The sequence below is a fragment of the Pinus tabuliformis genome, chromosome 4_2 (genome assembly GCF_031772625.1).
Source record: "Pinus tabuliformis cultivar Carrire ecotype Pingquan chromosome 4_2, CPIR1, whole genome shotgun sequence".
NCBI classification, from domain to species: Eukaryota; Viridiplantae; Streptophyta; class Pinopsida; order Pinales; family Pinaceae; genus Pinus; species Pinus tabuliformis.
In genome coordinates, this window is record NC_142304.1 from 970728248 (window position 1) to 970754074 (window position 25827).

The window sequence follows — 25827 nt, forward strand, 5'->3', positions numbered from 1 at the left end:
ACTCAAGATTTCAAACAAAATTCTCAATTATTACAAATTATTTTCTTTCGAGCATCCACCCTCCATTATAAAATATGTGACTTAGTTAAATCATTGTTTTTAGGAGTTAGTGAAAGCAATCAATCCTAACTTGATTAGGATTAGCAGGATGGGAACTATGGTAATCAGGGATGAAATGGTATCCAATCATCATCTTATAGTTAATTTGTCTATAATTCAGCTTCACAAACCACATTTGACTCCATACTAACGATGAAACATAATCATAATATCACCTAAACAGACTAAATTGACAGTAAAAGAAGCATACTAGTAGTAACATTATTAACTCGAAAATATCAAAATTAAAAGATCATAATCAAACCCACAAAATTGACCTATGGGATAGAAAGGCTTACAACCTATGCAAAATTCCAAGATATAGTGAAAAAGAGGCCAGACAAAAGCTCCATAGTGAAGACCATACAAGTGACTGGCAAATGCAATTGCTATCGTCCACTATATAAGAACACTCATTCATCTTTGCTACCACTATACATTCTCATCATTATTTTCATTGGTTTCTTGCTGCTTTACGTTGAGTAATGCATCCTTCTTACTTCCCTCCTCATCATTTTCTTTTGCCTCTTGCTGCTTTATGTTGAATAGTGCATGCTTTTTACTTCCCTTATCTTTTGCTTCTTGCTGCTTTATGTTGAGTAATGCATGCTGTTTGCTTCCTTCTTGCCTAAACAATCTATCTAGCTTGTTCTTTGCCTTCATATTGCGCTCAGACTCATTACTATCAGTCGGCAACCTTAAGTTACTTAACATACTGCTCTGTGTTTCGAGTGCCACTTGCAATAGAGTTTTGACTACATTTTGAAATCGGCGTCGAAAAGTCGGCATTCTCGAAAGAGAGGTGGCCATTCCCTGCAGCCTGTTGTTCAAGAAAGAAAATGAAGTTGAAGAGTAAGAAGCCATTGACTTCTGAAGTTAAAAGGTTAGACATAATTACAGGCGAGTGACGTGAAACTATGATATCTCACTTCAAAATAAAAATCTCTTGACTATCATCCACATTCGAATTCACTAGAACGCACATATTCCAGTATTTAATTGCATCCCAAAAGATCAATTAGTAAATTATGCCTAAAAAACATGATCTATGAATGTTAGACTTAGTGGGGAAGCATTCTCGAAAGAGAGGTGGCCATACCCTGCAGCCTGTTGTTCAAGAAACAAAATGAAGTTGAAGAGTAAAAGGCCGTTGACTTCTAAAGTTAAAAAGTTAGACAGGATTACAGGCGAGTGACGTGAAACTATGATATCTCACTTCAAAATAAAAATCTCTTGACTATTATCCACATTCGAATTTATCCTCATTCGAATTCACTAGAACACACACAGTATGTTCCAGTATTTAATTGCATCCCAAAAGATCAATTAGTAAATTATGCCTAGAAAACATGATCTATGAATGTTAGACTTAGTGGGGAAAATATACATTGGTTCGTATACACTGCAGAATATTCAGAATAGTGGAATATAGATGTATCTATTATAGGATAACAATATATTTATTATATAGATGTTGAGTGTAAAGGTGATATGATACGGTGTGATTACAAATGAAGGCCGCTTATATGCTCAGGAGGGCTTATATACTCATGAGGGTGCCCCTTCATGAACATAGACATGTCTCTTCAGCAACTAACTATTATTTAATTAGGCACCCTCATGAACGGTCATGTCCTTTAAAAGGATATCCTCTTCAGTAACTATTTATAACTTAATTAATCATTATTATGATTTATATTATATTCATAACATTACTTTTCTCTTAAAAAAAACTGTCTTCAAAACTTATCGCTGACAAGACGTGTCATCTGTTTCTTTGTCTTGTAATCTATTTGTATTTTTTTAAGTTCTTCGAGTTATCATCTTCGATGATAGAAGATGATAAGATCCTCTGAGTGATAAATAAAATTGTCAAATTGAAAATGATAGAAGATGATAGGATCCTCTGAGTGATAAACAAAATTGTCAATTTGAAAAAGGGATCTGACCCTCCTAAATCAATCTTCTATGGAACTTTGACCCTCCTAAATCAATCTTCTATGGAACTTTGCAATTATTTGATAGCTAGGATAAATTGTTATCGTATAACTGGATTGTACAAACATCAGTAGTCTTCGAAGCATAACTCTGTTTTTTTATTCTCAATGATATATATATACAAACTTACTAAGATTATTTCTCTCGTGATTTGGATGCCAATAAGGAGTTCTTGTGATTTGATTTTATCTTATCATGTGGTTGGAAATTTTTTGATTTACTTCAGATACTGAGGTTGTTGAGTTAGTTATAAAATCTTCACATGGAATTTTCATCGTCTGAACTACAACATCAAACTATGCTTTTACTTCAACTCGTTCATCATCTTTTTGAGTTGTGATATTGACTGGATCAATATTTGTTCTCTTTCTTCAACTTGGATTGTTATGTTTGAAAATTTCGATACTTCTTTCATAGTAAGTTCTAATTTGTTTTTCAATGATTTCTTATCATTTTTAAGTTTTTTAATATGAGTAATTAGACTTTGATTATGATTTCTAAGATGTAAGAGTTCTTCAATTTTTGATTCATCAACCTAATATTTTCAGTGTTTTGATGTTCAAGTTTTTCCTCTTTTAAATCTTTCATATATTCTAATAACCTTTGATTAAGAGTTTTTAAGCGGAAATTTTCTTCTTTTTTCTCTGATAGACTCTCGTTGAATTTTTTCTCGGCCATTCCCTTTTCTTACTTTAATTTTTGCTTCTTAGCCTTGGACTTCTTGACTTTTTCAAGTATTTTTTTATTATGGTCCATTGGATGCAAAATTTCATCATCCTTTTCTTTTGACTCGTTGTAAAACATATCTTCGAGATATCTATGTTTCTTTTTGATACCCCATTTTTATGGTGAAGTTTTGTGAGTTCATATTATAATCCTTTTATTTGCATATGCGCATCACCTTGATATTCTTCAATAATAAATATTTGTCTACATGTTGGACAACCACGTTTTATATTTTTACATATGGACAGAAACATAAATTTCATTTTACAAAAAAGACATTTAGTCCAAAATGTTGACTTGTTTATGAAACTCATTTTTCATACTTTCTTCACTTCTTTCTCAAGACTTCACATTTTTTATTAACTCACCCTTTTATATCTTATTCTTTTATAAAATTATTTTCTCCTTTTTTAAGTACTTATAATCCTTTTTATTTAATCAACCTTAATTACCTTAATAATGATTATTTTATAACCCTTTTTCTTTTTTAATAATTTTATTTTTTCTTAAATTGCATTTTTGTTGACATGACATCTGGTACAACAACAATGGTGGCAATATGCATAATTGGGGGGTGCAAGGTAATCCAATGCAAATTTTAGGCGCTGAGAGACTGCCGATGCCCACCTAATTACCATCAGATATTCGACATATGAAATTGAGAGTAAGAGTGGTGGGAGAATTCGGTGGGCAACAAGGGTCTGGTTTTGCAACAACATTGCAAGAGGTGGCAACTATGATTGCTCTAATACTTTGATATTACTTTAATGTTTTATTTTTTATTTTTAAATAATCTCTTTTTTATTTCTTTTATATATATATATGGCAACTATGACCGCTCTAATACTTTGATATTACTCTAATATCTCAATTTTTTTTTTAAATAATCTCTTTTTTTATTTCTCTTATATATATATATATATATATATATATATATATATATATATATATATATATCCTTTTTTTTAATCATAACTTTGATTTTATTTTGTTTTTTTTTTAATTCCCTTTGTGCAGCAAAATTTGGCCAAGGGCCTTTTTTTTTAATGCCAAAGGTCTCAGGACAGAATGAAGAAACTCAAAAATTTGTGCAGAAAAATGCTTCGATCACAATGACAATGAAGTTGACTTTATGCCCAAAAGTCAGATCAGATTGGCTCTGTGTGAAAATTTCTCAATAGAAACCCTACTATAGTGATAATATTATTTTTTCTACTTATTATCTCATACATAAGTTATTCACAGTGTTCTTACAGCGAATATCAAAATATATTCTACTGCAGCTTTCACAATTAAAATATTGCAAGTAAATGTAAGGAAAAATAATGGTACACGGCAGTAATACCTCTTCTCGGAGACAGATATTCAACCTCTCAGCTCTAGTTTGCCCCACGAAAATTCTTCTGGTGCTTCCTCTTGGCCCTGCGTCAACCCTGCTAACTTCAACTCTGCTCCTGAAGCCTCTGCATCAGCTCTCTGGCCCTTTGCGTCGCCCACACAAGCTCCACAGCCTCTGCGCAGTCCCTAGCTGCCTCTGCATAGATCCTGCTACCTTTGCGTCAGCCTCTTTGGTCACTGCATTGACCCTCTGGCACTATCATTGCCTCTCTACTATGTACTCACTGTCCCTCGCTGCAACAAACCACTAGCTCGAATTTTCTCAGCAAACCCCGCTCCAGAAAATTGAACTCACTGATCAATCTTGGTGTATCTCCAACTGACCCTCAAGCCTCCTTTTATACTTTTCCTGTTGAGTCTTCAACAACCGAGATTAAGTCCCTAATCAACGGCTAAGATTAGATTTGGCTTGATCCATGTCATTCAGAACATTCTCACCCAATTTTATATTAATACCCATTAATATTTTAACTTTCCTAAGTTTAGACTTAGGAATCCTATTAAAAATATTAATTATTTTAATATCTCTCCAACCAGGTGGAATTTCCCCAAACCATTTTTGGGTCTTGGATATCTTATGTGCCTTAGCCTCCCACCAATTTTCATGGCTAGAGCACATCCGATGCTACCACAAATCAACACTTCCTCTTAGCGAGGAATGTGCTCTAGTAATGCTCCACCAATTAAACATCACACTGATCCTTCTGCACCAGTACCTGTGTTGATGCTTTACTTGATGCCTCACACCATTTGCACTATTGCTTCCTGTACTGCTTCCCATGACACTGCCACTGCTACATCTGTACTGTAGCTCCCTCTCAATATGTTGCCCATGCTGCCCCTAGCACTACCACTGCTAACTGTTGCACTACAACTCAGTTACCGAGAAGTAAGTAACTGATCTACCCAAATACTGGCATCCCGATCAATCTAGAAGCCTCATGAAACTAAAGCTGCCTCTGCTGCTATCTTGTGCTCCCTTTGTTGCCACTGTGTCGCTACATACACCTCTGTTCCTCTCGCGCTGCTGCAACCTCCACTACGTTGCCTCGTTTTTCTGCACTCAAGCACTGCCTTGCTGCTTCACTACACTTTGCTCCACCCGACACCTGTCATCGTGCTACTGTCGTTAAGGGCTCCCGTAGCCGTATGTGATCCAAGAGTTTGGGCACCTCAAGGATTCTTGCCCTTAGTTTGTAGTCCCCCTGACTACAACTCGATGTCTCCCCACCTCTTCTCTAGAGGTGCATGAGCACTCATGGCACAGTCGTCATCAGTCTCGACCTCTTTCTCCGCCTTAGCTGGAGCTGCCTTGGAGTCAGAAGCCTCTCCCTTGTTTTTCTTCCTGGGACACTGGGATGCATAATGTCCCAACTCCCCACAATGGAAGCACTTCACTTTGGAGATATCCTCCTTCTTCCTCTTCCCCTGTTGTCCCGCAGATGCTAGAGTCACATCCTCCTCCTCCTCTTTCTTGATTCGACTTCTTTTGCCACTACTCCCCACCTTGGTCAACCGTCTGATCTCTTCTTGGTGAAGAGTTGCCCACATCTACTCCCAACTTGGAAAAGTAGCCCTGCCCAAAATACTTTGGACAAACATCTCCCAATCCTCGGAGACTGCATTTAGGGTTGTCCTCACCATGAATTCCGGATCCGATGTAGACCCCACGAAAGTAAGTTGGTCACGAATATCCTAAAATCTGAGGAGGAACGGATCTATTTGCTCCCCCTTCTGCATCTGATACGACCACAGCGGATTTTCCAAAAGCATATTCTGTTGCACGGAAGAGCCTTGATACAATGCCTTCAAAGTATCCCACATCTCCTTTGTCGTGTTCTTTTTAGCAATATGTGGAACGAGATGATCTTTGACCCCATCAAGGATCATGCACTTCGCCCTTGCCATTGTATCCTCATACTTTTCATTCTCAGCTGGATCGACCAGGATAGCCATGGTTCTCAAAACAAAGTCCTTGATGCAATGTCGATCCAGGACTGCCAGGTCCCTGGCCTTCCAGATGACAAAGTTGGAAGCCCCGTCCAACTTGCAATGATCCCTCGGCCCGTTCACTACCGCTCCTCTTCTAGACTCCCTCTGGGTTTCGACTTCCCTCCTCGATATCTCCCTCTAAATCCTAATTTCCCTGCTGGAAATCCTCCCGCCAAATGTCGAACCGCTCTCTCCAATCCTCCTTGCAACTACAACTCGGATTTGGATTTCTTGACTAGAAATTCGTCAAGGTAGCGACTCCCTCTACCTTGGTTTTGTCCCCTTAAGTACTGTTCTGCACCGACAGAACTAGCACCCCACCAACTTCTCAATCACAATCTTCCCACAACTCCCCAAGCTCCAGCAATTGAAGAAACTGAGCCTTTCAGGCTCTGCGCAATCCCAGCAACGACAAAATCTGCTCCTCCTGGACACAACATCAATTCTTCCTGGCTAAGAAAGATGACCGGGCACTACGTAGGTCTGATCTACCCCTCTGCCTCTGCGATGACCCTCCTTCTAGCTCGAAACGATGACGTGGGCCCTCTGCGTCACTTCTTCTCTGTTGCTTTTGCTTTTGGAACAACGTTGTCTCTCAGGACAACTACTACTGGTGCCTTCAGTTCTCTTGTGATTTGCAACACTCTGATACCATGTTGAATTTTCTAAGTCTAACACGTTAGAAATCCCTACTGCATTATGTGGTTTATTTTCTCCAACTTATTCTTTTCATTAACAAGTTATTTATAAATATAAATACTGAAAATAAACACAAATGCAAAGTTAACTCATATACAAATCAGCAAATGAAATAACTGAGACAAACACACAAGGAACACTGTTATTTTTGGACAATTGTCCTTGGAAAAACCCTATGCGAGAAAACCAGTGTAGCAGATACGAGGGTTTTATTATTAAGCAGCTTCTGAGTACAACTAGGGTGCCAAAAATGGCTCACCCAACAGAGATTGTGACACGGCAGTAATACCTCTTCTTAGAGAGAGATATTCAACCTCTCTGCTCTAGTCTGCCCCACGAAAATTCTTCCAGCGCTTCCTCTTGGCCTTGCGTCAGCCCTGTTAGCTTCAACTCTGCTCCTGAAGCCTCTGCGTCAGCCTCCTAGCTCTTTGCATCAGGTCTCTAGCACTCTGTGTCACCCACGCAAGCCCCACAACCTCTGCGTAGTCCCCAACTGCCTCTGCGTAGCTCTAGCTGCCTCTGTGTCAGCCTCTTCAATCACTGCACTAACCCTCTATTGGAATTTCTAAGTTTAACCCATTAGAAATTCTTCCTGTACCATCTGATTTACTTCTTCCTACTTGTTCAATTACTTAACAAGTTATTTACCATGTAAATACTGAAAATAAATACAAGTACAGTATCAACATCTATAGATCATCAACTGAAGTCTGAAAGTAAACAAGCACACAAGTGACACCGTTATTTTTGGACCAATGTCCCTGGAAAAACCAAATGCGGGAAAACTAGTCCAGCTATTCAGAGGGATTTATTATTATGCAGCTTTCAGAATACAACCAGGGTGCCAGAAATGGCTCACCCAACAGAGAATGCCCTCGGAAGTAGTACCTCTTATTTGGAGACAAATATTCCAGTTGATAAATCACTTGATGAACGATCCCACAGCAACAATTGCAGCTTTTGTTGCTTTGCATCACTCTAATAGGGGCTACGTCAACCTATCCAGCTCAACAACTCCCAGTCTGTCCCATGAAATCCTCCCAGCGTTGTCTCTAGGCCCTGCGTCAGCTCTGCGAGCCTCTGCGTCAGCGTCTGGAGCCTCTATGTCAGCCCCTGGACCCCCTGCATCTCACACGCTCGCCTCTCTAGGTCTGCGTAGCTCTTGGCTGCCTCTACGTAGCCTCTAACTGCCTTTGCATCAACCTCACTGGGCTTAGCGTTGCCTCTCTGGTACCAACTCTGCCTTTCAGCTATGTATTCACTGCCCCTCAGCTGCAACTCAAATCACTCACTCGATTTCCTCAGCAAACCCTACCCCAGAAAATCAAATTCTTGATCTCTCTTCATGTGTTCTCCAACTGACCCTCAAGCCTCCTCTTATACTTTTCTCATTGGTCCATCAACGACCGAGATTAGATCTCTAATCAACGGCTAAGATTAGGTTTGGCTTGATCCATGACTTTTGGACCCTTCTAACTCAGTTTTTTTTTTTTTCCGAGTGGTTCATCGATACCCTTGGTCATTGGGTAGCTGCTACGTCCGCAATAATTTTGGGCAGATCGACCCCGAAGGGATATCACATCCCCGCGGCCTATGTACTGACCTGACCCCAAGGGCTTTTGGGTAGAATCGACCCTATGACCTCCCGTATGGTGAGGCACTGATTTGATCAGTTGAGTTAACCCTTGGGGCTCCTAACCTAGTTTTATATTAATACCCAGTCATATTTTATTTTTCCTATGTTTAGACTTAAGAACTCCATTAAAAATATTAATTATTTTAATATCTCCCAAACCGGTTAGAATATGCCCAAACCATTTCTGGGTCTTGGAGATCTCATGTGCTTTAGCCTCTCTACCAAATTTCGTGGCTAGAGTACATCCGATGCTACCCCAAATCAACACTCCCTCTTAGCGAGAATTGTGCTCTAGAAAAACTCCTTACTGAGTATCACCCTGATCATCCAACATCGGTCCCTATGCTAATGTTAGGCCTCCCTGCCCAACATTCTCTGCACTGCTGCATCCTGTACCGCTGCCCATGGCCCTGCCATTACCACTGCCACTGCCATTGCTGCATCTGTACGACAGCTCCCTCTGCATCCATGTTACTGCCCATGGCCATGCCACTGCCACTACTGCATCTGTACGGCAGCTCCCTCTGCATCCGTGCTACTACCCATGGCCCTGCCACTGCCACTGCTGCATCCCCTCTCATCGTGCTACATCGTGTTGCCCATAGCACTGCCACTGCTAACCACTATATTGCAACTCAGTTACTGAGAAGTAAGTAACTAATCCTCCCAACTCTGACATCTCTGTCAGGCTAGAAACACTCTCGATGCTAAAGCTCCCTTTGTCGCTGACAAGTGCTCCCTCTACTGACCTCTGCGCTGCTGCAACAACTCCATGCATCTTGCATTGTTGCCTCACGTTGTCCTGGGACTCCTGCACTGTAGCACCCTCTGTCGCTCCATTCGCATCTGTCTCTACCGTCATCTGCCAGTCCTGCTACTCCTCTTCGGGGCTCTTGTAGCACGGTATAATCCAAGAGGTTGGGTACCTCAAAGATCCTGCCCCTCATCGCCTGTAGTCCATTTGACTATAGCTCGATGTTACCCAACTTCCTCTCAAGTGGTGCATGAACACTCATGGCACACTCGTCATCCTCCTCGACTTCTTTCTCCACCTTTTCCAGTGGTGCCTTCGAGTCAGAAGCCTCTCCTTTACTCTTCTTCCTCGGACACTAATTCACATAGTGACCCAGTTCCCCATAATGGAAGCAATTGACCTTGGCGAGGTCCTTATTCTTTCTCTTCTCCTGCTTTCCCGAAGATGCGAAAGCCGCATCTCCTTCTTCCTCCTTGATTCTGACCCCTTTTCTGCTACTCCCTGCCTTGGTCACCCGTCTGATCTCTTCTTGACGAAAAGCCACCCACAGTTCCTCCCAATCTAGAAGGCTCGCCCTGCCTAGTATGCTCTAGAAAAATACCCCTCCCAATCCTCTAAGACTGCATTCAATGCGTCCTCACCATCAGTTCCTGATCTGGCGTGGCCCCTATGGAAGTTAGTTGGTAACGGATCTCCTTCAATCAACCGAGGAAGACATCTATCTACTCTCCCTTTTGCATCTAGTATGACCGCAGTTGATTTTCAAGTAACATCTTCCTCTGCACGGAAGTATGCTGGTACAATTTCTTCAGGGCATCCCACATCGCATTTGTCGTGTCCTTCTCAGCAATATGCGACACCACATGATCCTTGACCCCATCAAGGATGATGCACTTCGCCCTAGCCATTGCCTCCTCGTACTTCTCATTTTTAGCTGGGTCAACTGGGATCGCTATTATTTTCAAGGCGAAGTCCTTGATGCGACATCTGTCTAGAATGTGCAAGATCCTAGCCTTCCAGACCACAAAGTTGGATGCTCTGTCCAACCTATCCTGATCTCTTAGTCCATTCATGACCATTATGCTGCTCTTCTTCCCACTCCTCCGAGTCTCTCTACTTCCCTCCTGGAATTCCTCAATTCGACTCTCTCTAAGTCTTGATTTCCCTTCTAGAAATCCCTCCTCCTTGGTCTTTCCCTGTTAGGTACTGTTCTAACCATAGAACCCCACCAGCTTCACTTTGCAAATTATCTACAGCCTCCTACACCCCAACAACTTGAAGGATTGAGCCTCTAAGCTTTGCGCAATCCCGGCACTAGCAAAATCTGCACCTCCTGGCCACAGCGTCGATCCTTCTTGACTAAGAAAGATGATTGGGCACTGTGTAGGTCAAGTTTGCTCCTCTCTGCCTCTGTGCTAATCCTCCTCCTGGCTCAAGCTGATGATGCAGGCCCTTTGCGTCACCCCTTCCTAACTGTTTTCTGCTAGGAATAACTTCTATCACTCGAGACAGTTGTTTATGCTGTTACTGCTCTGCTCAGTTGATGCCTTCTGTTATCTTGTGATTTGCAACCACGCTCTCATACAATGTTGGAATTTCTAAGTTTAACTCGTTAGAAATTTTTCTTGTACTATCTGATTTATTTCTTCCTACTTGTTCAATTTACTTAAGTTACAAGTACAGTATCAACATTTACAGATCATCAACTGAAAGTAAACAAGCACACAAGTGACACCGTTATTTTTGGACCAATGTCCCTGGAAAATCCCAATGCGAGAAAACCGGTGCAGCTATTCAAAGAATTTTATTATTGTGCAGTTTTCAGAATACAACCAGGGTGCCAAAAATGGCTCACCCAACAGAGAATGCCCTCGACAGTAATACCTCTTAGTTGGAGACAAATATTCTGGTTGATAAATCACAGTATGAACGATCCCACAACAACAATTGCAGCTTCTACTGCTCTGTGTCACTCTGATAGGGACTGCGTCGCTGTATTCGGCTCACCAACCCCTGGTCTGTCCCATGAAATCCTCCCAGTGCTGCCTCTAGGCTTTGCATCAGAATCTGGAGCCTCTGTGTCAGCCCCTGGACCCTCTGTGTCTCACATTCTAGCCTCTTTGGCTCTGCGCAGCTCCTGGCTGCCTCTGCATAGCCTCACTGGGCTCAGCGTTGCCTCTCTAATACCAACTCTGCCTCCCAACTATGTATTCACTGCCCCTCAGCTGCAACTCAAATCACTCACTCGATTTCCTTAGCAAACCCTGCCCCAGAAAATCGAATTCTTGATCTCTCTTTATGTGTTCTCCACCTGACCCTCAAGCCTCCTCTTATACTTTTCTCATTGGTCCACCAACAGTCGAGATTAAATCTCTAATCAAAACGACTAAGATTAGATTTGGCTTGATCCATGACTTTTGGACCCTTCTAACCCAGTTTTATATTAATACCCATTAATATTTTATTTTTCCTAAGTTTAGACTTAGGAATTCAATTAAAAATATTAATTATTTTAATATCTCCCAAACCGGTTAGAATCTACCCAAACCATTTGTGGGTCTTGGATATCTCATGTGCTTTAGCCTCTCCGCCAATTTTCGTGGTAGAGCACATCTAATGCTACCCCAAATCAACACCCTCTGTCACTATCCCTGCCTCTCTACTATGTACTCACTGCCCCTTGCTGCTACAGACCACTAGCATGAATTTTCTCAGCAAGCCCCGCTCGAGAAAATCAAACTGACTGATCAATCTTGGTGTATCTCCAACTGACCCTCAAGTCTCCTCTTATACTTTTCCTGTTGAGTCTTCGACGACCGAGATTAAGTTCCTAATCAATGGCTAAGATTAGATTTGGCTTGATCCATATCATTTAGAACATTCTCACCCAGTGTTATGTTAATACCCATTAATATTTTAATTTTCCTAAGTTTAGACTTAGGAACCCTATTAAAAATATTAATTATTTTAATATTTCTCCAACTAGGTGGAATTTCCCGAAACCAATTATAGGTCTTGGAAATCTTATGTTCCTTGGCCTCCCCACCAATTTTCATGGCTAGAGCACATCCGATGCTACCAAAAATCAACAACAATGACAGTTGTTTTTGGACAATCGTCCCCGGAAAAACCCAATGTGGAAAAACCAGTGCAACGGATGAGGGTTTCTTTATTATTCTTCAACAAATTCTCATGTACAAATTACAATCAGCAAAACCGGAGTGAGAAATTTTACAGATGCTTCCTGACAAATTTATGATCTAGGTGAAGTACTCCTCTTCCCCGGAATCCTTTTGCGTCCCTCTGCGTCAAACTTCTCACACTAGCCCAGCGTCTAGCTACCCATGCAGGCTCTGCGTCAATCTGCCTCTACACTGCCTCTTTCTACGTCACCCTGTTCCTACTCTGCGTCTTCATGCCTTGCATTGTAAAAGGATGTTGATGCCCTCTCTTCCTTTCTCACCTGCAACTCTCTCTTTGATTCGATTTTCTCTTGCCGAGCTTCGACTAGTGAGAAAATCGATCTTATTCAGGTAACTGAGTATCTCCCTCTAGTGTGTTCTCCAAGTGCCCATCAAGTCTCCTCTTATAATCCTTGCGTTGATCAATCAAAGGCCCAGATTAGATTCTAATCAATGGCTAGGATCATATTGACTTGATCTCCGCCTTTTTCTAGAAGTTTCACCCACAATTTAAATTAATACCCATTAATTATTTTAATTTCCTAAGTTTAGACTTAGGGTCCCATTAAAAATAATTAATTATTTTAATAAAACTGTTTTTAGGTGGAATTTCCCAAAACGATTTCTGGGTATTGGAGAATGCATGTGTGCTAGCCTCCCTGCAAAATTTGAGACTTAACATCTAATACTACCAAAAATCAAGCCTCCCTCTTAGCGAGGAATGTGCTCTAGCAATGCAACCCTGTTGAAGCATCACCCTGTTCTGTAACATCTCCCTTTGCGCTAGCTAATGTCTGACATCCTGTCCACCAACTACTGTGCAAATGCTGCATCTGTACTGCTACTAAACCTACCACTTGTCAACACTGCATTCGTATTACAACTCCCTCTAAATTTCTGTATCTATGTTGTTGCTGGCACTGGCATTGGCACTGCCATCTGTCCCTGCACTGCAAACTATCGCTGCTATTGAAACGAATTTTCTACCATACCCATCTGCTCTCTTAACTGAGTGAACTTAGCTTTTCCGAGAACCTTTGTGAGTATATTGGCTACCTGCTCTCCTATGAGGACATACAGTGGTTGTACTACCCCACGCTGAACACAGTCTATGATAAAGTGACATCGGATATCTATGTGTTTCGACCGATCATGAAATAATGAATTCTTAGAGAGTTTGATACAACTCTGATTATCAGAGTAAACTCGGTCGCCTCCATCCTTTTTCTGAACAAGCTCACAAGCAATTTTCTAAGCCATATAGCTTCGCACGTCACTGTGTTGACTGCCATATATTCAGCTTCTGCTGAGCTCAAAGCTACCAATTTCTGCTTCCCACTGCACCAAGATATCATCCTTGATCCAACACTGAAGCAGTACCCCGAGGTACTTTTTCGGTCCACTGATCTACCTGCCCAATCTACATCTGTGAACCAATTCAATCTGATGTCCTCCCCTCAAGAGTATTTCAACCCATATCTGACTGTTTTGCACACATACCTAAGAATGTTCCTAGCTGCTTCCCAATGCACCCTTTTTTATTCTACCATGAACTGACTAAGATTGTTGACAACAAAGCAAATGTTTGGCCTAATGTTGACTATATACATAAGCGACCCAATGAGCTCCCTGTACAAGGTGGGGTCTACTTCCTTGTCTTCTGATGCATCTATTTTCTTTCAGTTAGTGATCATGGGAGTAGCCATGGGTCAACAATCCTGCATTCTGAATCTCTATAGAAATTTTGTAGCATATCTTCCTTATCCAAGGAAGAACTCCCCATTCTTCTGCCAAACTTCCAACCCTAGAAAATAATGCATCAACCCCATGTCCTTCATGTCGAATTCAACTTCAAGATTCTTTTTGCAATCCTGTATGAGCCTGGATGACCCAGTTAGGAACAGGTCATCTACATATAATACCAGAATAAGTGGCTCATTCTCTACCATCAAATAGTAGAGATTGGGATCAACATCACTCTTGACAAATACCAACTGTTGCAAGTAACTATCAATCTGACCATACCATGCTCTGGGTACCTGATTGAGCCCATACAGGGCTTTCTTTAATCTGTAGGTTTTAACTCCGTACAGAAATTACCTGCATATGAATTCTAAAACTCATAAAATAAACAATGCAAGAGCATAACACATATACACAGAGATTTTGCCCTTGATCCCAAAACTGGGACTACCCGCTTGATTTTTCATTATGTTCCTTTCAATGTTACAATAAATATTTATACATGCTGAAGCATCCAATACCATGGACCGAAAACCATTGCGTCCAAAACCATGAACCGAAAACCATTGCGTCCAAAACCATGTGCGAAAATCATGCACAAAACAATAGGTAGGTCCGCCCAACCTAATATAGGGTCCAAAACCAAAATTTTCTGGGGCACTGCCTCGGACCCCATAGAATGGGGTTACCTGCACCCCTCAAACCCCCTGTGACTACCCCCGCTACGCAATCAGTGCAATGAGGTGGGGCTCGCCCCCCCCCCCCCCCCCCCCCCTTCTAACCCCTCAATTAACTATGTGGGCTAGTCGTGGAAAAAATATAACACAACCCAACATTCTCCTACTTGTTGTTTTCTTTCTACAGGGGGCCACAAGAGACCTTAGTCATTTATCCAGCCCTGCAACGCCCATTGTTTCTCTACACCAAGAGAACTTCTTAGAGCTCACAGATTTTGTCAATGCATCTGTAGTATTCTTCAAAGTGTCCACCTTTACCAGTAACACCTTTTTGTCTTCTATCATATCCCTCACAAAGTGATACTGAACATCAATGTGCTTTGTCTTTGAATGATATGCCGAGTTCTTTTCCAAAGAAATTGCACTTTGGCTGTCACAATCTATCCTTATAGCTCCCTGTACTAACCCCATACTTGAACACAATCTTTGCAACCAAACTACTTCCTTGCTTGCATGAGTGGCTGCTATGTATTTTGCCTCTGTAGTTGATAGCTATGTCACAAGGTTCGTTGAACTTTAACCTTGAGGTTCGAATTTTGGCGAACCTTAAAAAAAAAATCGAGGTTCGGCGAACCTCATCGAACCTCATAGCCATTGACCAAGTCCATAGATCAAAACTCATAACTTCATGTCACAACTCAAGCTTGTAATTTATCCTTGTAGTTTCCATGTCCGTGATAGAATTTTTGATGTTTACTGATGTTGATTTCTTACTATTTTATCCTATAATTCATTATATATATATATATATATATATATATATATATATATATATATATATATATATATAGACGAACCTAATGGCGAACCTCATCAAAACATTCGAACTCAAACCGAACCTAATCATTGCCGAACCCGAACTCAAACCCGAACATGTGACATTGGTTGATAGTGACACTACATATTGTTTCTTACTCATCCAACTGACTACACCTCCAAATAGGTTAAACACATACCCACTTGTATATCTTCTCTGATCCAAATCTCCAGCATAGTCTGCATCAACAAAGCCACGAATATCCAACACTCTATCCAATCCTGGTCTTCCTTGGTAGCACAAACTAGTGCCACGCAAATACCTGAAAACCCGCTTCACTGCTGTCCAGTGCTCCTTCCCTGGTTTTAACATAAACCTGCTCAATACTCCTACTGCATATGCAATGTCTGGTCTAGTACAAACCATCGCATATATCAGGCTATCGACTGCACTTGCATATGGAACATGAGAGATGTCCTCTTCTTCTTCTTGTGTCTTGGGACACTGTTCAAGAGATAGCTTTACACCTACAGGAATAAGAACCTTCACCAACTCACTATCCTGCATATTAAACCTCTACAATATTGTCTCAACATACTTCCTCTAGTTTAACTAGAGCTTCCTCTTTGTCCGATCTCTTTTAATTTCCATGCCCAAAATATAGTTTGCAGCACCAAGATCTTTCATGTCGAATTTGGAGGACAAATGGGTCTTCAAAACCTGGATGACTTCTTTGTCTTTTCCAACCAGCGACATATTATCCACATACAAGACCAGATAAATAACACGGTCACCAATTAATTTAAAATACACACAGTGATCTTCTTTACTTCAAATGAATCCAAGTCCCCATATAAATGTATCAAATTTCCGATACCACATCCTTGGTGACTGTTTTAATCCATACAGTGACTTCTTTAACTTGCATACCATTTCTTTCTTACCCTTCACCGCAAAACGTTCAGGTTGCTTCATGTAGATCTCCTCTTCCAGATCCCCATGAAGAAATGTTGTCTTCACATCCATCTGTTCTACCTCAAAATCAAAAGCAGCAGCAACAGATAAAAGTAATCTAATATAAGTTACCTTGGCAACAGGAGAAAATATATCACCAAAATCAATTCCCGACACCTGGGAATAACCTTTTGCTACCAACCGAGCTTTGTATTTCTCCACCTTTCCTTCTGCATTTGTCTTCTTCTTGAACACCCATTTGCTGCCAATGAGTTTCCTTCCAATCGGCAACTCCACCAGATCCCAAGCCTCATTTTTGTGCAAAAATGCCATTTCATCAACCATGGCCTCTTTCCAGAGTTTGCCATCCTCTGAATCTACTGCTTCCTTCACAGTTCTGGCTACCTTCTTTCTCGAACTAATGTTCTCACACCCAGAGTTTGTGGCTCTTCATCTTCTGATTCCTCCTCTGTTATAGAGTATGATTCTTCCTCCTTAAGTTCAAACCCTATCTTCTCAGGTTCCTTTGGTTGGACTTCATGTTTAATAACATCTTTTACCTCTTTGAACACCACATCTCGGTTGTACACAACCTTCCTTGTTACTGGGTTCCAAAGCTTATACCCCTTTAAACCATCCTTATACCCAATAAGGATGCACTTTTCAGATTTACTATCCAACTTGGTTTGTTTCTCCTTTGAAACATGTACATATGCATCACATCCAAATACCCTCAGATGTGAGAGAGGGTTTCTTACCAGTCCATACCTCTTGTGGAGTCTTATCCTCCAACGCTGATGAAGGTGATCTGTTGACCAGGTAACATGCCGTCTCCACCGCCTCTGCCCAGAATTCCTGTCCTAACCCAACACCACTGAGCATGCTTCTTGCCCTTTCCATCAACGTCTTGTTCATTCTTTCTGCAACTCCATTTTGCTCAGGTGTGTATGGAGTAGTCTTCTACCATGCTATACTACACTTCTTACATAATTCTTCAAATTCCTTGCTGCAAAACTCTCCACCGTTATCTGTCCTCAACACCTTTATCTTCTTTTCCGTTTGGTTTTCCACCAGAGCTTTAAATTCTTTAAACCTGTCAAAAACTTCAAATTTCTTCTTAAGGAAATATATCCATGTATTCCTTGAGAAGTCATCTATAAATGATACATAGTACACAGACTTACCCAGTGATGGAACCTTCACAGGTCCAAACACATCACTATGCACAAGTTCTAATATCTGTTTCGCCCTCTTCCCACCAGAGGGGAAACTCACCCGATTCTGCGTCCCATATACACAATTTTCACAGAAATCAAAATCCAGAGAGTTATTACTCATACCTTCTACCATACCTTTACCATGAAGTATTCGAAGGACCTTCTCTCCAATATGTCCAAGCCTTTGATGCCACAACATGGGCTTCTCTCCAGAGACCATTAGATTTTCAGTATCTGTATAGGCAGGGGTGAATGCAGAAGCTACCGTTTCACCATATCACCCAACATCCTTGCCTTGCCCGGCCTTTGGTCGAGCGACTAATCGTTCCTTCCTCAATGGTGGCTTCTCTCCAGAGACCATTAGATTTTCTGCTCCACTTTCAGGAACTACAAAACTGTTGCACCCATCAACAACAGTGCTACATTCTAGCTTGTACAGAGTTCCAATCCGAACTCCCCACATCAATACCAGTGCTCCCCGAACCATCTTGCAGGTATTCTTCTCAAACACTGTTTTTACACCTGCATCATCCAGCTTGCTTACAGAAATCAGATTTTTGGCCAATGCAGGAATATGCAAAACACCCTGAAGTGTTCTAACCCTTCCACCTTGCAGCTTCAACATTAATTTTCCATGACCAACGATTCTAGCCTTCCTATCATCCCCTAAGAAGACATCACCACCATCATATTTCTCATACTCACAGAACCACTCTCTATGGGGAGTGAAGTGAAAGGATGCACCTCGGTCAATCAACCATGCCTCATGATCTACATGTGTACTTGAAGAAACCAAATACACATCCCCACCTTCATCTGAGGTGGTTTTCACCTCTGCAGAAGGAGCATCATCAGATCTCTTTCCTTTGTCAGGAGCTTTAGATTTACAGTCCCTTTTGTAGTGCCCTTCCTTTTCGCATTTCCAGCAAACCACCTTTACAGGTTTTCCTGGAGATTTAGATCTCCCACTCGATGACTTATTTTTGTTTCTATTCTGGGACCGTCCTCGTACAGACAATGCATCACCATTCTAGCTCTCCATATTTTTCCATCTCATCTCCTCCGTCAGCAAGGATGAGACTATTTCATCAAACTGCAAGGCAGTTGCATTGCTACCTATTGCAATAACTAGACTATCCCACGAATCTGGTAGAGAACACAACAAACTGATGCACTTATCTTCATCTGAAATTTTAATATCAACAGATAATAACTGACTTACCATAGTATTAAATGCGTTCAGATGCTAAGTCACCAAGTCTCCATCTTTCATCCTCAGGTTATACAACTTTTTCCATAGGAGCAGTTTATTCACCAAAAACTTAAATTGGTACAAAGTCCCTAACTTGTCCCACAAAGCCTTCACCGTAGCTTCCTCTGATACATTTAGCAATACTGAATCTGAGACACACAATCGTATTGTGTTCTTTGCCTTCTGATCCAACTTCTTCTATTCTTCATTGGACACTCTCGTTGGTTTAATACCCGGATCTACCGCGATCCACTAATATTTATCCACCAATAGATCCTCCATCTTGAGTTTCCACAACTCAAAACTCTTAACCATTAAATTTCTCGATCTCTATCTTTCCACTGCTCGTCATCTTCTTTCACCACCAGAATCGATCTCGCAGATCTCCCACTGAACAGTGTCTACCACAGGCCCGAGCGAAACGCCTCAGCAACAAAGGCGTCCTCTTGAAGCCAAAACAACTCTGATACCAAATGTAGGTTTTAACCCTATACAGAAATTACCTGCATACGAATTCTAAAACACATAAAATAAACAATGCGAGAGCATAACACATAAAACACATATACACCAAGATTTTCCCCTGGATCCCAAAACCGAGACTACTAGCTTGATTTTTCATTATGTTCCTTTCAATGTTACAATACATATTTATACATGCCGAAGCATCCAATACCATGGACCGAAAACCATCGCGTCCAAAACCATGTGCGAAAATCATGCACAAAATCATAGGTAGGTCTGCCCAACTTAATATAGGGTCCAAAACCAAAATTTTTAGGGGCGCTGCCCCGGACCCCATAGAGTGGGGTTACCTGCACCCCTCAAACCCCCTGTGACTCCCCCGCTACGCAATCGGCGCAACGAAGGGGGGGCTCTGCCCCCCTTCTAACCCCTCGGTTAACTACGTGGGCTAGTCGTGGAAAGAATATAACACAACCCAACATAATCTGCAAACATGAGTTCTCTTTCCATGAGTTTCGAAGCCTTCGGGTTGTTCTATATATACCTTTTCTTCTATCACCCCGTTCAAGAATGTTGTCTTGACATCCATCTGGTGAATCTCCCATTCCATTTGAGCTGCTATGGATATAACCGATCTCATAGAAGTGTATCGAGCAACTGGGGCAAAGGTCTCTTCATAATCTATTCATGTATGCTTTGAGCTGCTAGGGATATAACCGATCTCATAGAAGTGTATCAAGCAGCTGGGGCGAAGGTCTCTTCATAGTCTATTCCTGTGAGCATACCCCTTTGCCACGAACCTTGCCCTATACTTCTCTATACTGCCATCTGCAGCATACTTGATCTTGTAGATCCATCGTGATTCTATAACTGATATATCTTTTGGTTTAAGTACTACTTCCCACACATCATTCATCATGATAGAGTTGTATTGTTCTACCATGACATCCACCCATACTTTGTGTTGAACAACTTCCTGAAATCTAAAGGGTTCTTCAACCTGAGCTACCAATGCCTGGTATTTGTCAGGTTGTCTACACTGCCTTTTCTCGGATTTAGGAGCTCCAACAAATTCCTTTGCATCCCTCAGTGCCTATCGTACTTCTTCGTTGGTTCTACCACTAGTGGTGGGAGGGTCAACCAACTCCTCCGCTTGATCTTGTCGTTCCATCTACTAAAAACTATCTGCATTTCCTCCTTCTAAGGAGATACCCGTACTGGTCACTATACTTGATCCAGGTGTTTGTCCTCCTGCCTGTCCTTGTTGCCCCTGATGCTCTTGGACTAATGGAACATCTCCTGACTGATCTTCTGTAGGCATCTCACTTTGTCTTCCATGAACTTTGCATCCCATCTCACTACAAACTTCTTGCTGCTAGGATGTAGATTTTGTATGCCTTTGAGGTCTCACTGTATCCTACGAGATACCCCTTTTCTGCAGTTTGATCTAATTTACTATGCTTCTTGTCTGGAATGTGACAATTATCCACAATTTTGGATATCCTGAGATGACTGACTTTCGGCTTCTTCCCTGGGAAGACCCCTTCGAGCGTTTTCTTACCCAACGCTCTATGAGGAGTTTTGTTTTGAATATACACTGTTGTGTTGCAAGCTTCTGTCCATAGATACCTAGGTAGATCATGATCATACAACATAGATTTGGCTACGCCAACAATAGTTCTATTTTCCCATTCTGTTACTCCATTCTGCTCCAGTTTATATGGAGTTGTCCACTCTCTTTTGATGCCCTCCTTTGGGCAGAAATCTGCGAAGTCTTTGTCTGTATATTCTCCACCATTATCTGAATGCAATACCTTTATCTTTTTCCCTGTCATATTTTCAACAAGAGCTTTAAACTCTTAAAAACGATCAAAAACCTCATCCTTAGTCTTTAAGAAATAGATCCAGGTTTTTCTGGAGTGATCATCGATAAAAGTGACAAAGTATTCGCCACCACTAAGAGCTCTTGTGGACATAGGACATAGATATCTGAGTGTATCAATCCTAATACACATTATGCTCTATTGTTACTTCTGGAAAAAATTGCTTTAGCGTACTTCCCTAGTACACATCCTCTGCATAAGTCATCATGTTCAGTACTAAAGACCGGCACTCTTGTAATAGCCTCCCTGAGCATCCTCAGTGTTGCATGGTGTAAATGCCCCATTCCCTTGTGCCATAATTCATTTCTCTCCTTCTCACCATTATAGTTGCTTCTTATCAGTTCCATTGGTGACTCAAGCTACAATCTATACAACTTGTTGCTTCGAATCCCAATTTGCCTTTTCTTCTTCCAGCGTGGATGCTTGACATCTACTTTCTTTCCCATGAAGTATACATCATATCACTTGTCCTATAACTGGGACACTGAAATCAAATTCATTCCTAATCCTGGCAGATGCAAAACATTGGTCGCTTAGATGTTGGTCCCTACTTCGGTCTGAAATGCTATGGTGCCTCTCCCTACTGGAGTACATTTCGTTCCGTTTCCCATAGTGATTTCGAAGTTCATTTGTTCTTCTTGATAACTCGATAAATGTTCTCATACTCCAGTCATATGAGCTGAAGCCTCGCTATCAATGTACCAAACATCTACTGACGTTGAATTTGCTAAGCATGCGAATTCTTCATCTAATCTTGTAGATAACTCTGAGACACTTTGAATATCCATAATGAGTCAATTTTTTACGCTAACCTGTCCAAGCAAATACTGCAGGAAAAACTGCATCCCAAATGAGATAACCCCTCTCGTTGAATCTTTTGTTGCCCAGCTCCTTCTACCACTGACAAATTTCGATCGGAAAGACTTACCTCTTTGTCGACTCACTCAGAGAGATTTTTCCCACGAAATATAATTCTCTTGGATTTGAACTGCGCAAGCCCCTTGGAGATTCGAATTACTACCCCCACAGGAGTTTCATATTCCTTTCTTCCTTCAATGTTGGGTCTTCTGGCTTCTGCTTTCCTTAAAGCTCCGATACCATGTGAAAAATTTCTAAATAGAAATCCTACTGCAGTGATAATATTATTTCTTCTACTTATTATTTTAGAGATAAGTTATTCACAGTGTTCTTACAGCAAATATCAAAATATATTCTACGGCAGCCTTCACAATTAAAAATATTGCAGAAAGTAAATGTAAGGAAAAATACTGGCACACACACAATCACAATGACACAATTATTTTTGGATAATCATCCCGAGAAAAACCCAATGTGGGAAAACAGGTGCAACAGATGAGGGTTTCTTTATTATTCTTCAGCAAATTCTCATGTACAAATTACAACCAGCAAAACAAGAGTGAGAAATTTTACAAACGCTTTCTGACAAATTTCTGATTCAGGTGAAGTACTCTATTTCCTCGCAATCCTTTTGCATCCCTTTGCGTCAAACTTCTCACACCGGCCCAGCGTCTAGACATAGGCTCTGCATCAATCTGCCTCTACACTGCCTCTTTTTGTCTCACCCTATTCTTGCTCTGCATCTTGCTGCCTTCTAAAAAGATGTTGATGTCCTCTCTTCCTTTCTCACCCGCAACTCTCCCTCTTATTCAATTTTCTCTTGCCGAACTTCGACCATTGAGAAACTCAATCTTACTCGAGTAACTGAGTATCTCCCTTTGGTGTGTTCTCCAAGTGCCCATCAAGTCTCCTCTTATAATCCTATCGTTGGTCAATTAATGGCCCAAATTAGGTTCTAATCAACGGCTAGAATCATATTGACTTGATCTCCACCCTCTTCTAGAAGTTTTACCCACAGTTTAGATTAATACCCATTAATTATTTTAATTTCCTAAGTTTAGACTTAGGGTCTCATTAAAAATAATTAATTATTTTAATAAAACTGTTTCTGGGTGGAATTTCCCAAAATGATTTCTAGGTACTGTTTCTGGGTGGAATTTCCCAAAATGATTTCTGGGTATCGGAGAATGCATGTGTCCTAGCCTCCCTACAAAATTTGAAACTTAAAGCACATCTGATGAACTCCGATAACAATGTAACAAACATTGTACACAATGGAATATTCAAAATATCTAAAATATAAAAGTATCCACTATATGACAACAATATATTTATATAAAAAATGTTGAGCAGACGATTTCTGGGTATTGGAGAATGCATGTGTCCTAGCCTCCCTGCAAAATTTGAGACTTCGAGCACATTTGATGCTACCAGAAATCAACATTGTGTAGTGATTGAGCGACTAGTGTGTCGAAGAACTCTGATAATAATGTAACAAACATTGTTCGTATACATAGTGGAATATTCAAAATATCTAAAATATAAAAGTATCCATTATATAACAACAATATATTTATATAAGAAATGTTGAGTGTACAGAAGATATGATACGGTGTAGTTACAAATGAAGCCCGCTTATATACCTAGTCAAGTGCTCCTTCATGAACAGTCATGTCCTTTAAGACATGTCTCTTCAATAACTAATTATTATTTAATTAATCATTATTATTTATATTATTTTTATATATTATATTCATAACAATATAACTTCTATAATTATTAATTTATTAAAGATGTATGCACGTAGAGCACAAACAATATCAAAAATATGGAAACATCAAAAAGACAAAAGAGCTCTAGGTTTGAAAGCATGTTTCAAAGGAGACTTTTCAATTCATGTAATGGTAAGTGTAAACATAGGAAAAGTTTCAATTCAAGTTGAGTGGTAACAGAAAATTTTTCAATTTATGTTGAATGATAAGAGTCGTTAGAGAATTTTTGAACACTAAAATGGGCCTTTTAAGGAGTATTATAAAATAATAGTGGAAATAAAAAAATAATATTAGATTACCTCATCAAGTTTTTGAGGAAAAAAAAACTATTTTTTCAACTTGCATTTTCAACTTATCTCCCTACAATTTTACTCAAATTTCGAGTGGGAGCACTTGTTGGATGCAGAATTTAATTTTGCATTCAAAGAGTACCCATGTTGCATACTTTCGATAGACCCTACTACATGAAAAATGTGAAATACATGAACAAATGTGCTGGCAATCACGCATTTTCATGTGTTTCACATTTTTCTGGTAGGGTCCATTGAAAAATATGCAACATGGGTATTGCTTGGATGCAAAATTAAATTCAGCATCCAAAAAATGCTCCCACTCAAAATTTAAATAAAATCGTAGGGAGACAAGTTGAAAATACGAGATGAAAAAGTAGTTTGTTATTTATTTATTTAACCTTTTTTTTCCAAAAATGGTGAATCATCTCCAATGGTTGACATCAGCATATTGAATCGTACTGGTTCTTAAAAAGTTTATTTTTGTCGTACATTTTTGTTTTGAGACCCATTTTTTACTTCAAAGTTTCTCTAATGAAACATGTTGAGCAATTTGATAAAATTTTATTTCATAGTTTTAGAGATAACTCAAGACCTAATCAATTATTTCTGAATATGGCTACCTCGACAAGGTATTCAATGTTATAGCTTCATATCACTGAAGACCAACTACTGGGGGATATAGGTACTTCGACAAAATAACACATCATTGCTGGAAACCCAACCAATATAATTGGCAGGCAAGTAGAAGGGGAAACATGATTCAATGTTTCACTGTCATGAAAGTAAGTATCTCTAACGACTTTAATTATCAAATTTGATGAGACTTGAACATCATAATCAATACCAATTACATTGCAATTCGTAAGAATCATGATGCAAAGAAACATAAATCTTCCTTAATTTAGAATTTGCTTCAAAACTTAATAATTCACTTATTTTAATGAATAAAAGCCTTTTTTATCACTATAACCCACTTGATTAATGTAATTTAGTTTGGTGTTTGATGATGATAATAAAATATAATTATTGTACAGTGATGTATGGTTTGACGGTAAGTCACATGGGCGAAGCCCGGGGAGACCAAAGTTCAAATCTCATTGAGTACAATGACCTGCTGTGGTGGCGGCTAGAGGGGCGGATTCCCTTTTCCCGTGATTCTGCTCTTGCTAAAATCATAGGAACTAGTTGGTTATGCTCTTGGTGTTATAGTGGCAGCTATGAGGTTTGATCCTGGGTCTCCCATAGATTAGGCCTGGCAGTTACCGATTCACCATGTGGTTAAAAAAATAAAATATAATTATTCCTTAATTTAAAATTTTGTTATTCTTGTTAAAAAGAGTCTAAATAATCCACCGCCGCTTGTACGTTACATTTTGTAAGCATCATTATGTAGAGAAAACATAAATATTTCT

The 25827-nt window shown here is 40.2% G+C and overlaps 1 protein-coding gene across 4 annotated transcripts in view; it reads right to left on the reverse strand.

The window, feature by feature from the left end:
• Nucleotides 1-307: 307 nt before the first annotated feature.
• Nucleotides 308-25827, reverse strand: part of LOC149172865 (putative membrane protein At3g27390) — a 266830-nt gene continuing 241310 nt past the window's right edge. For all 4 annotated transcript variants that reach the window (XM_089424445.1, XM_089424444.1, XM_089424443.1 and 1 more), the window contains one exon: nucleotides 308-919. In XM_089424445.1, coding sequence (XP_089280571.1) covers nucleotides 532-919 — 388 coding nt within the window. In that variant the 3' untranslated portion in view covers nucleotides 308-531. The remainder of the gene's footprint in view (nucleotides 920-25827) is intronic.